At 45.5% G+C, this 14,860-nt stretch overlaps 1 protein-coding gene across 4 annotated transcripts in view; it reads left to right on the top strand.

The window, feature by feature from the left end:
• Nucleotides 1–14,860, top strand: part of sema6cb (semaphorin 6Cb) — a 187,693-nt gene that overhangs the window by 155,423 nt on the left and 17,410 nt on the right. For 2 of the 4 annotated variants that reach the window (XM_074682891.1, XM_074682892.1), the window contains 2 exons: nt 1,598–1,648; nt 12,549–12,704. In XM_074682891.1, the coding sequence (XP_074538992.1) occupies nt 1,598–1,648; nt 12,549–12,704 (207 nt within the window). The remainder of the gene's footprint in view (nt 1–1,597; nt 1,649–12,548; nt 12,705–14,860) is intronic. The other 2 variants (XM_074682893.1, XM_074682894.1) reach the window with 2 other exon arrangements.

Consider the following 14,860-nt stretch of genomic DNA (forward strand, 5'->3'; position numbering starts at 1 on the left):
GGCAGCAGATACAGACAGCAGATACAGACATCAGATACAGGCAGATACAGACAGATACAGGCAGCAGATACAGGCAGCAGATACAGGCAGCAGATACAGACAGCAGATGCAGGCAGCAGATGCAGGCAGCAGATACAGACAGATACAGACAGCAGATACAGGCAGATACAGGCAGCAGATACAGGCAGATACAGGCAGCAGATACAGACAGCAGATACAGGCAGATACAGACAGCAGATGCAGGCAGCAGATACAGACAGCAGATACAGGCAGCAGATACAGGCAGCAGATACAGGCAGCAGATACAGGCAGCAGATACAGACAGATACATGCAGATACAGACAGCAGATACAGACAGCAGATACAGGCAGATACAGACAGCAGATACAGGCAGATACAGGCAGCAGATACAGGCAGATACAGGCAGCAGATACAGACAGCAGATACAGGCAGATACAGGCAGCAGATACAGACAGATACAGGCAGCAGATACAGACAGCAGATTCAGACAGATACAGACAGATACAGGCAGCAGATACAGGCAGCAGATACAGACAGATACAGACAGCAGATACAGACAGATACAGGCAGCAGATACAGACAGATACAGGCAGATACAGGCAGCAGATACAGACAGATACAGGCAGCAGATACAGACAGCAGATACAGACAGATACAGACAGCAGATACAGACAGATACAGACAGCAGATACAGGCAGATACAGGCAGATACAGGCAGCAGATACAGACAGCAGATTCAGACAGATACAGACAGCAGATACAGGCAGATACAGGCAGATACAGGCAGCAGATACAGACAGCAGATTCAGACAGATACAGACAGCAGATACAGACAGCAGATACAGACAGATACACACAGCAGATACAGGCAGATACAGGCAGCAGATACAGACAGCAGATACAGGCAGATACAGACAGCAGATACAGGCAGATACAGGCAGCAGATACAGACAGATACAGGCAGATACAGGCAGCAGATACAGACAGATACAGGCAGCAGATACAGACAGCAGATACAGACAGATACAGACAGCAGATACAGACAGATACACACAGCAGATACAGGCAGATACAGGCAGATACAGGCAGCAGATACAGACAGCAGATTCAGACAGATATAGACAGCAGATACAGGCAGATACAGGCAGCAGATACAGACAGCAGATTCAGACAGATACAGACAGCAGATTCAGACAGATACAGACAGCAGATACAGACAGCAGATTCGGCTCACACCTTTGAACAGAGCATTACTGATTATTTATTTCAGTCAGGGCAGTTATTTAGTTCATGCTGGAGGAGCTTGAAGAGTAGTGACACCCCCCCCCCCCCCCCCCCCTCCCGACATGTCATGCTCAGTGTTTCTGTGTTAATGAAGCGTTTGCTCAGAGAAGTGTTTTAATGTCAGACAAAGTGTTTTTTAGCTCTTTTTACTCTTTGTTGGGATGTGATGAGAAACAGGAGAAGGAACATGTCAATGATACTCGTCACCGTTAATGAACGTTCTTCAGGCAGACAGTGAGGAACCTCAGTGAACCCTAACCACTCGTCCTGATGGATCTCTGTTTCTCTGCAGATGTTCTGGCGACCACCAGGAGGCAGAATACAGCGCTTGATTCAGCGTATGGTCAGTGGACACGTGTTTGTCTTCTTGTTTTTCTACCTGTGCAGGTGTTGGTCTCCTCTGAGGGCTAACCCACCTGAGGGGGCACCGTCGCAGGGTCTGACAGCACACGTTACTGATGAAATGACAGGAGAGGGGTTTAGTTCTGGCTCTGCTCTCAGGTCTTTGTAGGAAGCTTTTTTGGACCACTTCATGTGTGGAGGGCCTGAGGTGTTGCTGATGATTGATCCTGATCGTGGTCTTTAGTTGTTCCTGGACCCAGAGGACCAGAACCATCCAGTCAGGACTGAGTTTTTTCAGAAACGAGGTTTCCTTATTGGAGTGTGATCTGAGTTTCTGTTTGACCATCAGTTACAAACTCAACTTCTCCAACATTAAACCAAAAGCTGACATTTCTCCACCATCCCTAAACCTCCATCCTGAGAGCTTCACCAACAAAAACTCTGGACTCATGGCTGTTTCCATCCCTTTAGACTTTTCTGCTTAAATAATGAAATAATGCCCCAAGAACCTGCTGTCCTGGGCTTTGAAACCAGTTCCTTCCCCGGGTTTCTTGTCCGTGGGATGTGGTCAGACCTAAACTGGTTAGAAAATGAAAGAAGCAACCAGGAGTCATCACTAAAGTTGGTCTATGAGGACATTACTGTCCCCACTCTCCGCTGCGTCACACCACCTGATCATGATGCTGTGCTGCGCTGTGCTGTGCTGTGCTGTGCTGTGCTGTGCTGTGCTGTGCTGTGCTGTGCTGTGCTGTGCTGTGCTGTGCTGCTCTGCGCAGCGTGGCTGGTCTGGCAGGTTGAAGCTGATACCCAACCATCCTATTTTTGAATTGGGGCTGAAACACTGAACAAGCTGCTCACAAACCTGACACTAAACTACAGACTAAGTTTACAGACTGAGTTTACATACTGAGTTTAAGTTTACAAACTGAGTTTACAGACTGAGTTTACAGACTGAGTTTACAGACTGAGTTTACAGACTGAGTTTACAGACTGAGTTTCAGACTGGGTTTACAGACTGAGTTCACAGACTGAGTTTACAAACTGAGTTTACAGAGTGAGTTTACAAACTGAGTTTACAGACTAAGTTTTCAAACTGAGTTTCAGACTGAGTGTACAGACTGGGTTTACAGACTAAGTTTTCAAACTGAGTTTACAGACTGAGTTTACAAACTGAGTTTACAGACTAAGTTTACAAACTGAGTTTACAGACTAAGTTTACAGACTGGGTTTACAGACTGAGTTTACAAACAGAGTTTACAAACTGAGTTTACAAACTGAGTTTACAGACTGAGTTTACAGACTGAGTTTACAAACTGAGTTTACAGACTGAGTTTACAGACTGAGTTTACAGACTGAGTTTACAAACTGAGTTTACAAACTGAGTTTACAAACTGAGTTTAAGATTACAGACTGAGTTTACAGACTGAGTTTACAGACTGAGTTAACAAACTGAGTTTACAGACTGAGTTAACAAACTGAGTTTACAGACTGAGTTAACAAACTGAGTTTACAGACTGAGTTTACAAACAGAGTTTACAGACTGAGTTTACAAACTGAGTTTACAGACTAAGTTTACAAACTGAGTTTACAGACTAAGTTTACAGACTGGGTTTACAGACTGAGTTTACAAACAGAGTTTACAAACTGAGTTTACAAACTGAGTTTACAGACTGAGTTTACAGACTGAGTTTACAAACTGAGTTTACAAACTGAGTTTACAGACTGAGTTTACAGACTGAGTTTACAGACTGAGTTTACAAACTGAGTTTACAAACTGAGTTTACAAACTGAGTTTAAGATTACAGACTGAGTTTACAGACTGAGTTTACAGACTGAGTTAACAAACTGAGTTTACAGACTGAGTTAACAAACTGAGTTTACAGACTGAGTTAACAAACTGAGTTTACAGACTGAGTTTACAAACAGAGTTTACAAACTAAGTTTACAGACTGAGTTTACAGACTGAGTTTACAAACGGAGTTTACAGACTGAGTTTACAAACTGAGTTTACAGACTGAGTTTACAGACTGAGTTTACAAACAGAGTTTACAGACTGAGTTTACAAACTGAGTTTACAGACTGAGTTTACAGACTAAGTTTACAGACTGAGTTTACAAACTGAGTTTACAGACTGAGTTTACAGACTAAGTTTACAGACTGAGTTTACAGACAGAGTTTACAGACTGAGTTAACAAACTGAGTTTACAGACTGAGTTTACAGACTGAGTTTACAGACTGAGTTTACAGACTGAGTTTACAGACTGAGTTTACAGACTGAGTTTAAGTTTACAGACTGAGTTAAACTGAGTTTACAGACTGAGTTTACGGACTGAGTTTACAGACTGAGTTAACAAACTGAGTTTACAGACTGAGTTTACAGACTGAGTTTACAGACTGAGTTTACAGACTGAGTTTAAGTTTACAGACTGAGTTAAACTGAGTTTACAGACTGAGTTTACAGACTTAGTTAACAGACTGAGTTTACAGACTGAGTTTCAGACTGAGTTTACAGACTGAGTTTACAGACTGAGTTTACAGACTGAGTTTACAGACTGAGTTTACAGACTGAGTTAACAAACTGAGTTTACAGATTGAGTTTACAAACTGAGTTTACAGACTGAGTTTACAGACTGAGTTTACAGACTGAGTTTACAAACTGAGTTTACAGACTGAGTTAACAAACTGAGATTACAGACTGAGTTTACAAACTGAGTTTACAGACTGAGTTTACAAACTGAGTTTACAGACTGAGTTCACAAACGGAGTTTACAGACTGAGTTTACAGACTGAGTTTACAGACTGAGTTTACAGACTGAGTTCACAGACTGAGTTTACAGACTGAGTTTACAAACTGAGTTTACAGACTGAGTTAAACTGAGTTTACAGACTGAGTTTCAGACTGGGTTTACAGACTGAGTTCACAGACTGAGTTTACAGACTGAGTTTACAGACTGAGTTTACAGACTGAGTTTACAGATTGAGTTTACAGACTGAGTTTACAAACTGAGTTTACAGACTGAGTTTACAGACTGAGTTTACAAACTGAGTTTACAGACTGAGTTTACAAACTGAGTTTACAGACTGAGTTTACAGACTGAGTTTATAGATTGAGTTTACAGACTGAGTTTACAGACTGAGTTTACAGACTGAGCTAAACTGAGTTTACAGACTGAGTTTCAGACTGGGTTTACAGACTGAGTTCACAGACTGAGTTTACAGACTGAGTTTACAAACTGAGTTTACAGACTGAGTTTACAAACTGAGTTTACAGACTGAGTTCACAAACGGAGTTTACAGACTGAGTTTACAGACTGAGTTTACAGACTGAGTTTACAGACTGAGTTCACAGACTGAGTTTACAAACTGAGTTTACAAACTGAGTTTACAAACTGAGTTTAAGATTACAGACTGAGTTTACAGACTGAGTTTACAGACTGAGTTTACAAACTGAGTTTACAGACTGAGTTTACAGACTGAGTTTACAGACTGAGTTTACAGACAGAGTTTACAGACTGAGTTAACAAACTGAGTTTACAGACTGAGTTTACAGACTGAGTTTACAGACTGAGTTTACAGACTGAGTTTACAGACTGAGTTTAAGTTTACAGACTGAGTTAAACTGAGTTTACAGACTGAGTTTACAGACTGAGTTTACAGACTGAGTTAACAAACTGAGTTTACAGACTGAGTTTACAGACTGAGTTTACAGACTGAGTTTACAGACTGAGTTTACAGACTGAGTTTAAGTTTACAGACTGAGTTAAACTGAGTTTACAGACTGAGTTTACAGACTTAGTTAACAGACTGAGTTTACAGACTGAGTTTCAGACTGAGTTTACAGACTGAGTTTACAGACTGAGTTTACAGACTGAGTTTACAGACTGAGTTTACAGACTGAGTTAACAAACTGAGTTTACAGATTGAGTTTACAAACTGAGTTTACAGACTGAGTTTACAGACTGAGTTTACAGACTGAGTTTACAAACTGAGTTTACAGACTGAGTTAACAAACTGAGTTTACTGACTGAGTTTACAGACTGAGCTAAACTGAGTTTACAGACTGAGTTTCAGACTGGGTTTACAGACTGAGTTCACAGACTGAGTTTACAGACTGAGTTTACAGACTGAGTTTACAGACTGAGTTTACAGATTGAGTTTACAGACTGAGTTTACAAACTGAGTTTACAGACTGAGTTTACAAACTGAGTTTACAGACTGAGTTTACAGACTGAGTTTACAGATTGAGTTTACAGACTGAGTTTACAAACTGAGTTTACAGACTGAGTTTACAGACTGAGTTTATAGATTGAGTTTACAGACTGAGTTTACAGACTGAGTTTACAGACTGAGCTAAACTGAGTTTACAGACTGAGTTTCAGACTGGGTTTACAGACTGAGTTCACAGACTGAGTTTACAGACTGAGTTTACAAACTGAGTTTACAGACTGAGTTTACAAACTGAGTTTACAGACTGAGTTCACAAACGGAGTTTACAGACTGAGTTTACAGACTGAGTTTACAGACTGAGTTTACAGACTGAGTTCACAGACTGAGTTTACAGACTGAGTTTACAAACTGAGTTTACAGACTGAGTTAAACTGAGTTTACAGACTGAGTTTCAGACTGGGTTTACAGACTGAGTTCACAGACTGAGTTTACAGACTGAGTTTACAAACTGAGTTTACAGACTGAGTTTACAAACTGAGTTTACAGACTGAGTTTACAGACTGAGTTTTCAGACTGAGTTTACAGACTGAGTTTACAGACTGAGTTTACAGACTGAGTTTTCAGACTGAGTTTACAAACTGAGTTTACAGAATGGGTTTACAGACTGAGTTTACAGACTGAGTTTACAAACTGAGTTTACAGACTGAGTTTCAGACTGGGTTTACAGACTGAGTTTACAAACTGAGTTTACAGACTGAGTTCACAGACTGAGTTTACAGACTGAGTTTACAAACTGAGTTTACAGACTGAGTTTACAAACTGAGTTTACGGACTGAGTTTACAGACTGAGTTTACAGACTGAGTTTACAGACTGAGTTTACAGACTGAGTTTACAAACTGAGTTTACAGACTGAGCTAAACTGAGTTTACAGACTGAGTTTACAGACTGAGTTTACAGACTGAGTTCACAGACTGAGTTTACAGACTGAGTTTACAAACTGAGTTTACAGACTGAGTTTACAAACTGAGTTTACAGACTGAGTTTACAGAATGAGTTTACAGACTGAGTTTACAGACTGAGCTAAACTGAGTTTACAGACTGAGTTACAGACTGGGTTTACAGACTGAGTTCACAGACTGAGTTTACAGACTGAGTTTACAAACTGAGTTTACAGACTGAGTTTACAAACTGAGTTTACAGACTGAGTTTACAGACTGAGTTTACAGACTGAGTTTACAGACTGAGTTTCAGACTGGGTTTACAGACTGAGTTTACAAACTGAGTTTACAGACTGAGTTTCAGACTGGGTTTACAGACTGAGTTTACAAACTGAGTTTACAGACTGAGTTTACAAACTGAGTTTACAGACTGAGTTTACAGACTGAGTTTACAGACTGGGTTTACAGACTGAGTTTACAGACTGAGTTTACAGACTGAGTTAACAAACTGGGTTTACAGACTGAGTTTACAGACTGAGTTTACAAACTGAGTTTACAGACTGAGTTTACAGACTGGGTTTACAGACTGAGTTTACAGACTGAGTTTACAAACTGAGTTTACAGACTGAGTTTACAGACTGAGCTAAACTGAGTTTACAGACTGAGTTTACAGACTGAGTTTACAGACTGAGTTTACAGACTGAGTTTACAGACTGAGTTTACAAACTGGGTTTACAGACTGAGTTTACAGACTGAGTTTACAGACTGGGTCTAGCACCTGTTCAGTGTTACGTCTCAAACGCCTTACTACAAACACAAAGTTGTTTCTCTGATCTCCAGATGACCCAGCACTCGAGCCAAAGTATAAACCCAGTGGGGAGTTTTGAGCCCGTCTCTTTGTTCCTGTTTCTGCAGAGCAGCTTCAGATTTATTCCCTTTTTGCCTCCAAGGCAAATGTTTCTGCGCCCCACTACTGAGGAGGTTACAGGATATTTCACCACGGCAGCTAAAGAGCCGGTGCCACCTCCGCCTCCAGCCGGCCTGACAGCTGAAACATTGGAGCCATTGTCTGCAGCATCAGGTCTCTGATGGAGCAGCAGCTCCTCCGGCCATGCTGCCTAATGCCCTGTATCAAGAAGGATCATCATCCCTGTCACGTCCCATTACTCCCCCGCTGGCCGCACTGCTCAGCCGCTGGCATGGCCAGAATAGGAATAGAAACTGGCGAGCCCTCAGATAGGACAGAGGAGGAGGTGTTTGGACAAATTTCTCAACGCTGAGAAAGTCAAAACCAGTTATTTTCAATCAGATGGCTGTGCGCCTGCCAACGTTGTTTCTGTCTGCACAGCTCCACTTCCTGAGGAGAGACCTCTGTGAACCCTTTGTCACGGGACAAATAAGGACACAGAGGAGCTAATGGCACCAGCTGATCCAGCTCAGTGATTGTACCAGCCCTGAGTTCATCATGCTGGACCACGTCGGCCGTTACAGAGCCATCCATCCTGAGTCTCCCTGCCTTTTATTCCCACAACAGAGGCTACTTAGTCTGCCAGAGGCCTGGTCCCAGACCTCCATAGCCCAGCAGAGCCCTGCAGAGCCCCCCAGAGCCTCAGGAGTTCATAAACCCCCCTGCTGGACGATTCACCCACAGTCTGTGGCAGGACTGGATGAGCAGCGCCCCTCTTTAATCCTGCAGGGGCTCCCAACACCCCGACGCTCCGGCTCCGTCTGAAGCTCTCACCGTGCAGGCAGATCCTGTCTCTGTTGTTTTTTCCTCACAAAAAGCCTTTTAAGTCTCTGTGCTGAAGATCAATTATCAGCTTTCCCAGACAATGAAACAGCCCGTATGCCGAACAAAGCCGTGGCACACAGGAGCTCCAAAGGCAGGGCGCGCTTTCTTCCTCTGCGAAACAATCAGAGCCGGCAGAGGAGAGGAGAGACAAATCCTCTTTCTGAGCCTCGTCCAGAGCAGAAAGGAACAATGTGACCCTACACGCTCGCTCTGAAAAACACAAATGTGATAAATTGAAGTGCTGATGAAGTCCTGGAGCTGTTGTCCGAGCTGCCAGGGCCAAACCCCCCCTGGTGTCCAGTTTTAATTTGCTGGGCGCAGATGGTGAACTGATGGGGCACCTCGTTCGCTGTGAACAGTCGACCGGCTCGCAGTGAGAGGGGACAGGCCTCTGTCTCTCCAAACGTCTGGCTGTGAGATCTGCAGAACGCTAACGTTACGGCTGGCTTATTAGTCCGCCGCCAAAGCCAAGAGCAGCGTGCTGCTCGCCGGACCTCAAGGACGACAGAGAGCTAGTGCTGCCATCAGGAAGAGGAGTGTGTCGTCCAGATAAATATGCCTGATAATTTGCGGCCTGCGGCGGCTAATGCCCGGCGTCTTTCTGAGCATATGTTTGAAATGAGTCCAAACATGGCCGTCGTGACGTTGGCTGCTCCGCCTCAAGGTGGCGAGTTTCCTGCAGGTGAAGTCACAGAAAAAAACAATGAGGAAAAGACGGACGCAAGAATCGACTTATCTGTGTAAACACTGAGAGAATAAACAAAGACAGGGCTCAACAGCTCAGAGTTCAGGGCCGTGAAAAACCTCCTCCCATGGACTCAGCTTCAGTCAGAGCGAGACCACGGCAGGAGGACAGCGAGGAGCTGAGGACAGCGGGGAGCTGAGGACAGCAAGGAGCTGAGGACAATAAGGAGCTGAGGACAATAAGGAGCTGAGGAAAAGAAGGAGCTGAGGAAAAGAAGGAGCTGAGGACAGCAAGGAGCTGAGGACAGCAAGGAGCTGAGGACAATAAGGAGCTGAGGACAGCGAAGAGCTGAGGACAATAAGGAGCTGAGGACAATAAGGAGCTGAGGACAATAAGGAGCTGAGGACAGCGAAGAGCTGAGGACAATAAGGAGCTGAGGACAATAAGGAGCTGAGGACAATAAGGAGCTGAGGACAATAAGGAGCTGAGGACAGCGAAGAGCTGAGGACAATAAGGAGCTGAGGACAATAAGGAGCTGAGGACAATAAGGAGCTGAGGACAATAAGGAGCTGTGGACAGCAAGGAGCTGAGGACAGCAAGGAGCTGAGGACAGCGAAGAGGAAGGAGAGAGGAAGAGAGGAAGAGAAGAAGAGAGGAAGGAGAGAGGAAGAGAGGAAGAGAGGAAGAGAGGAAGAGAGTTGGTTTCAGGGTCCATGTTCCAATTGTTTCCCGTCACTTCCTTTCCTCGCCATGTTTCCCGTCCTCTTCACTGATGACAGGAAAAAAATAAGTTTTACAAAGGAAGTGGAGGAAAACTGATCAGGAAACAGAGAAAGGTGTAAAGGAGGAAGAAGAAGAAGAAGAAGGAGGCATACTCTATCAATCCTCAGTAAGACATTCAGTTTCTCACTCTGTCACTGACCATGACTCACACTCCTCAGTGTCAGAGCGAGGAGCTGCACAGCAACCAGAGCTCAAACCTGACGCTGCTTCGGTTCCTTGGTTAAATTCCCATTGGACTGAGCTGGTACCTCTTCATTCTTTGACCTGCTCTCTCTGACACCGTGACCCTTGGATTCACCACCAAACCCCCACAGACCACAGAGCTGCTGCCACGCCGAGCCCCTGGTCCCGGTAGGTTTAGAGAAAGTGAAGAGCGAAAATGAGTCAGTCCTTAAATCTGCAACTTTTTTTTTTCCTGCGTCTTCTTTTGGCAGCCCCTGGTTGTAATGTGGTGTAACCACCAGATGGTGTCAGTAAAACATCTGAGAGCCTTTTCTGTTAATTAAACAACGAAACACTCCCATAACCAGGCTCAGGCCTCAGACCCTAATTATCAACAAAAACACAGACTTATGAACATGTATAGATATGATATATAATGTTATATATAATGTGATATATAAGTAAAGAAAGTCCATCAGAGGTGACAGCTTGGCCATCAGCCTCCATCAGCCTCCATCAGCCTCAACCTGCCTCCATCAGCCTCCACCTGCCTCTACAGGGTCCAGGACTGAGCTGGACTTCTTCCCCAGGCTGTTCAGTCTCTGTCCCTGAATCCTGAATCCTCTGCTGTTGGTGTCTGCTGTTAGCTCTGTTAGCCAGGTCTGTGATTAGCATGATGCTACTCCACCCTCAGGTGTTCCCTCAGGTGTTCCCTCAGGTGTTCCCTCAGGTGTTCCCTCTGGTGTTCCCTCAGGTTTTCCCTCAGGTGTTCCCTCAGGTGTTCCCTCTGGTGTTCCTCAGGTGTTCCCTCTGGTGTTCCCTCAGGTGTTCCCTCTGGTGTTCCTCAGGTGTTTCCTCTGGTGTTCCCTCAGGTGTTCCCTCAGGTGTTCCCTCTGGTGTTCCCTCAGGTGTTTCCTCTGGTGTTCCCTCAGGTGTTCCCTCAGGTGTTCCCTCTAGTGTTCCCTCAGGTGTTCCCTCTAGTGTTCCCTCAGGTGTTCTCTCTGGTGTTCCCTCAGGTGTTCCCTCTGGTGTTCCCTCAGGTGTTTCCTCTGGTGTTCCCTCAGGTGTTCCCTCAGGTGTTCCCTCAGGTGTTCCCTCTAGTGTTCCCTCAGGTGTTCCCTCAGGTGTTCCCTCAGGTGTTCCCTCTGGTGTTCCTCAGGTTTTCCCTCAGGTGTTCCCTCAGGTGTTCCCTCAGGTGTTCCCTCAGGTGTTCCCTCAGGTGTTCCTCAGGTGCTGGATTAGCTCAGCCAGGCCCCGTCCTATTAGAGATAGATCTTGTGTTCTCTGTCACGAGGATTGAAGGACAGGTTGATGTCGTTTCTCCGTAGCTCACAGCTCAGCACCAGCACGTCGTCCTCACCTTCTTCTCTTTAGCCTGCAGGGAACATTTGACCTAGCACTGGTTAGCATTGACATGCTACTGTCAGCTAACGGCTGAACTCTTACATGTAAACAATGAAACCATGGTTACACTGTTCTCCAGACTCACAGGAACAAAAATTTGTAAAAACACCTCAGCAAACACAAGTTTGTTGTCAGTGTTGAACAGATGAGACATAAAGTAACGTCAGGCTGGAAACATGGAGAAAACTAAAGACAGGAGAAAAACAGGAACGAAGAGAGAAATGCTGGACGCTGAGCTAAAAGCTGAGAACTAGAGTAAAGTTTAGGAAACACTGGTTTATCACTGTTTCCTGCTCTGATTGATCTGACTCTGACAGGCTAACAGCAGCTTAGCTTCACACGGCGTCGAATCTGAAACCATAAAACTTCTTCTTGCGGTGATTTGCAGATATTCAGTAGACGCCGTTTAAAATGGCTTCTGCCGGTCGTACTCACACATGATGACCCTGGAGTTTATAATAAATGAGCCCAAACAAAACCTGCAGCTACTCCAGGGTGTGTGAATGAAGTGTTGGTTTATTATCGACTCCTGCAGAGCTCGGTGTGGTCTGACACACCGCCAGATGGCGAGGACACAGGATGTGCAGAGCTTCTCTGAGGAAAAGTAGTTTTTTTTTGTGAGACGACGGCAGCACACGGGTTCATGTGAAGATGTGTGAAAGACAAACTCACCTGCAGAGACTGGATGTGTGTTCAGCAGCTCCTGCAGCGGTGTGTATCCGTGGAGACGATGGTTGATTAAATTCTGCTCTGTGTGCTCGCCGTGTTTCTCGCCATCATCACTGAGTCTGTGTGTTAACAGGGTGACGCTTTTCTCTCCACTCAGGAACTCACCCTCATTTCTCTGAAGTTGATTGTCCGGCTGATTCACATTTCACTAATCACTCACTCTGTTGCTCCTCCTCCCCTCCTCCTCCTCCCCCTTCCTCCTCCTCCTCCACTTCCTCCCCCCCTTCGCTACAACCACAGGAAAGACCACACCCACAAGCGCCAGCACAACCTTTCATGGGGCGGGATTCCCAAAGGAGGCAGGTGACCCTGAAAGAGGTACAGGTCCTGATGGCCCTCCCTCCGTGGGGGAGCAAGGGTCACCTGACTCGGAGCCAATCAGTGTGGAGATGGAGGGTAAGGGGGAGGGATGTTTGTTCTTAGTCAACCTGCGAGAGGGGATTGCACTGCTGGGCCCCGAACGCCTCATCTGACAAGCTAACACAGCTACCACTAACCGAACCTTTCACTCTGGTCCAACACACAGCACACAGCACACGCGTGTTCACAGGAATGACCGTGTTCAGGCTGCAGCCGTTCCTATGCAGCTGTTCCTCTGCAGATGTTCCTATGCAGCCGTTCCTCTGCAGATGTTCCTCTGCAGCTGTTCCTCTGCAGCCGTTCCTCTGCAGATGTTCCTCTGCAGCCGTTCCTCTGCAGCTGTTCCTCTGCAGCTGTTCCTCTGCAGATGTTCCTCTCCAGCCGTTCCTCTGTGGCTGTTCCTCTGCAGCTTTTCCTCTGCAGATGTTCCTCTGCAGCTGTTCCTCTGCAGCCGTTCCTCTGCAGCTGTTCCTCTGCAGCTGTTCCTCTGCAGCTGTTCCTCTGCAGCTGTTCCTCTGCAGATGTTCCTCTGCAGCTGTTCCCCTGCAGCCGTTCCTCTGCAGCCGTTCCTCTGCAGATGTTCCTATGCAGCTGTTTCTCTGCAACCGTTCCTCTGCAGCCGTTCCTGATGCACTGACAGAGTAACGCAGGGTTCAAGGTTTCAAATAATTTCAACCTAATTAATCCTAACTATCGTTATCACCCTGTGCTCACAGCTGGATTACCTTCTTCGTACAGCTGCGTCAGTAACTGTGAAAGTAGCAGCTTAGATAACGAAAGTTTCATGAGCGATTGATTCAGAGACGATGGAAAGGTCTGGTAACTTTTTCACATTTAAAACGGAAGCAAAGCCACCAGGCTTCAGTTACAGATTTAAAGGCTAACCCTGACACTAACTCGGCCATTAAGAGTTGTAAATTCACTGGAGTTGGTGTCTCGGTGGCCCGATGTTAAGTCCCACAAATTTGTCGCCTCTTGGTTGGGACAGTCAGAAACCTGGCAGCGTCGTCTCTATGACGGTCAGATTACCTGTTGCCAGTCCTGCTTAACTTTTGGCTTGTTTTTTTTTGGTAATATTTCCTTTTTTTCCACCATTTTTGAGTTTATTATGTTATATTGAAGTTCATCCGTGCTGCATCCTGTGATGTCAGAACAATCGGCCGTGGCTAACGCTAGGATTGATCCTCCCGCCCTGAGCGAGGTAGAGGAAGATGGCTCCGGTGAAACAGCTTCAGTTTGAGGCCGACCATCAGAGGATTCCTGTGACAACACGCGTGTTAACATGTGCAAATGTTCTTCCAGAGTGAAATACGCTTTCATGAGCTCACTAACACCAAACTCACCGGTCAGACCAACCTCTCAGTCCAAGCAGAAAGCTTTGCTAATGCATTTCTCTGATCTATACTCTTCATTAGTTTCTGTGGTACATGCAGAGGTGCATCACGTCCCTGATCAGCTTTATTAAACGGTTTCACTGACACAGAGCTCTGCGTGGACGGACGGACGGCTGCTGAGTGTAAAGTGTTAAAAATCACATTTTAAAACACTGATCCTGTTTGGCTCATGGACTGTTTGATCAGGGTGTTTTCCCTGGTACATCCAGCCCATCATACCTCAGTGACTTCCTCAGCAGCTGGAAATGTTCGTGATCCACTGACTGAAAACAAACGTCTGCTCTGATTAACTCCTGAGATCAAGCCGAGACCCTGAGTGGGAACAACACGGCTCCTGTAAGACCTGTCCTCATCTTTTATTTAGCTAATCAAGGCAGCACAAACACCCCTCAAAGTATTCAAGGCACACACCAGGTCCCCGACAGGAGCTGGGTCCTGATCAGACCAGCAGGGTCCTGTTCCTGCTCCAGGCCCTCGGGTGCCTGTCATCTGGAGCAGAGAGGACCTGGTTTAAAGGAGGTCAAAGGCTAGCTTCTGTTGCTCTGCTTCAATCAAACCCTGACAAATCATTTCCTCAACACGACCGTCTGACCGCGCTGAAACATCAGGACACGAGACAGAAACACGTAAATAATCCAGAAACTCTCACAGACAAAAGACCACTGAGCTACAGACCAGACAGAGACCTGCTCCAGACCTGGCAGAGCAAAAATAATGATTCAGCATTTTAGGATTGATAATTACAACAGTTAATAATTAGATCACTGTAGTTTTATTGTGAACATGAAATCTGCCTCT

Source organism: Halichoeres trimaculatus, unplaced genomic scaffold, assembly GCF_033239565.1.
Source record: "Halichoeres trimaculatus isolate MK-OKI-2021-1 unplaced genomic scaffold, fHalTri1.1 fHalTri1_scaffold_12, whole genome shotgun sequence".
Classification (NCBI taxonomy): Eukaryota; Metazoa; Chordata; class Actinopteri; order Labriformes; family Labridae; genus Halichoeres; species Halichoeres trimaculatus.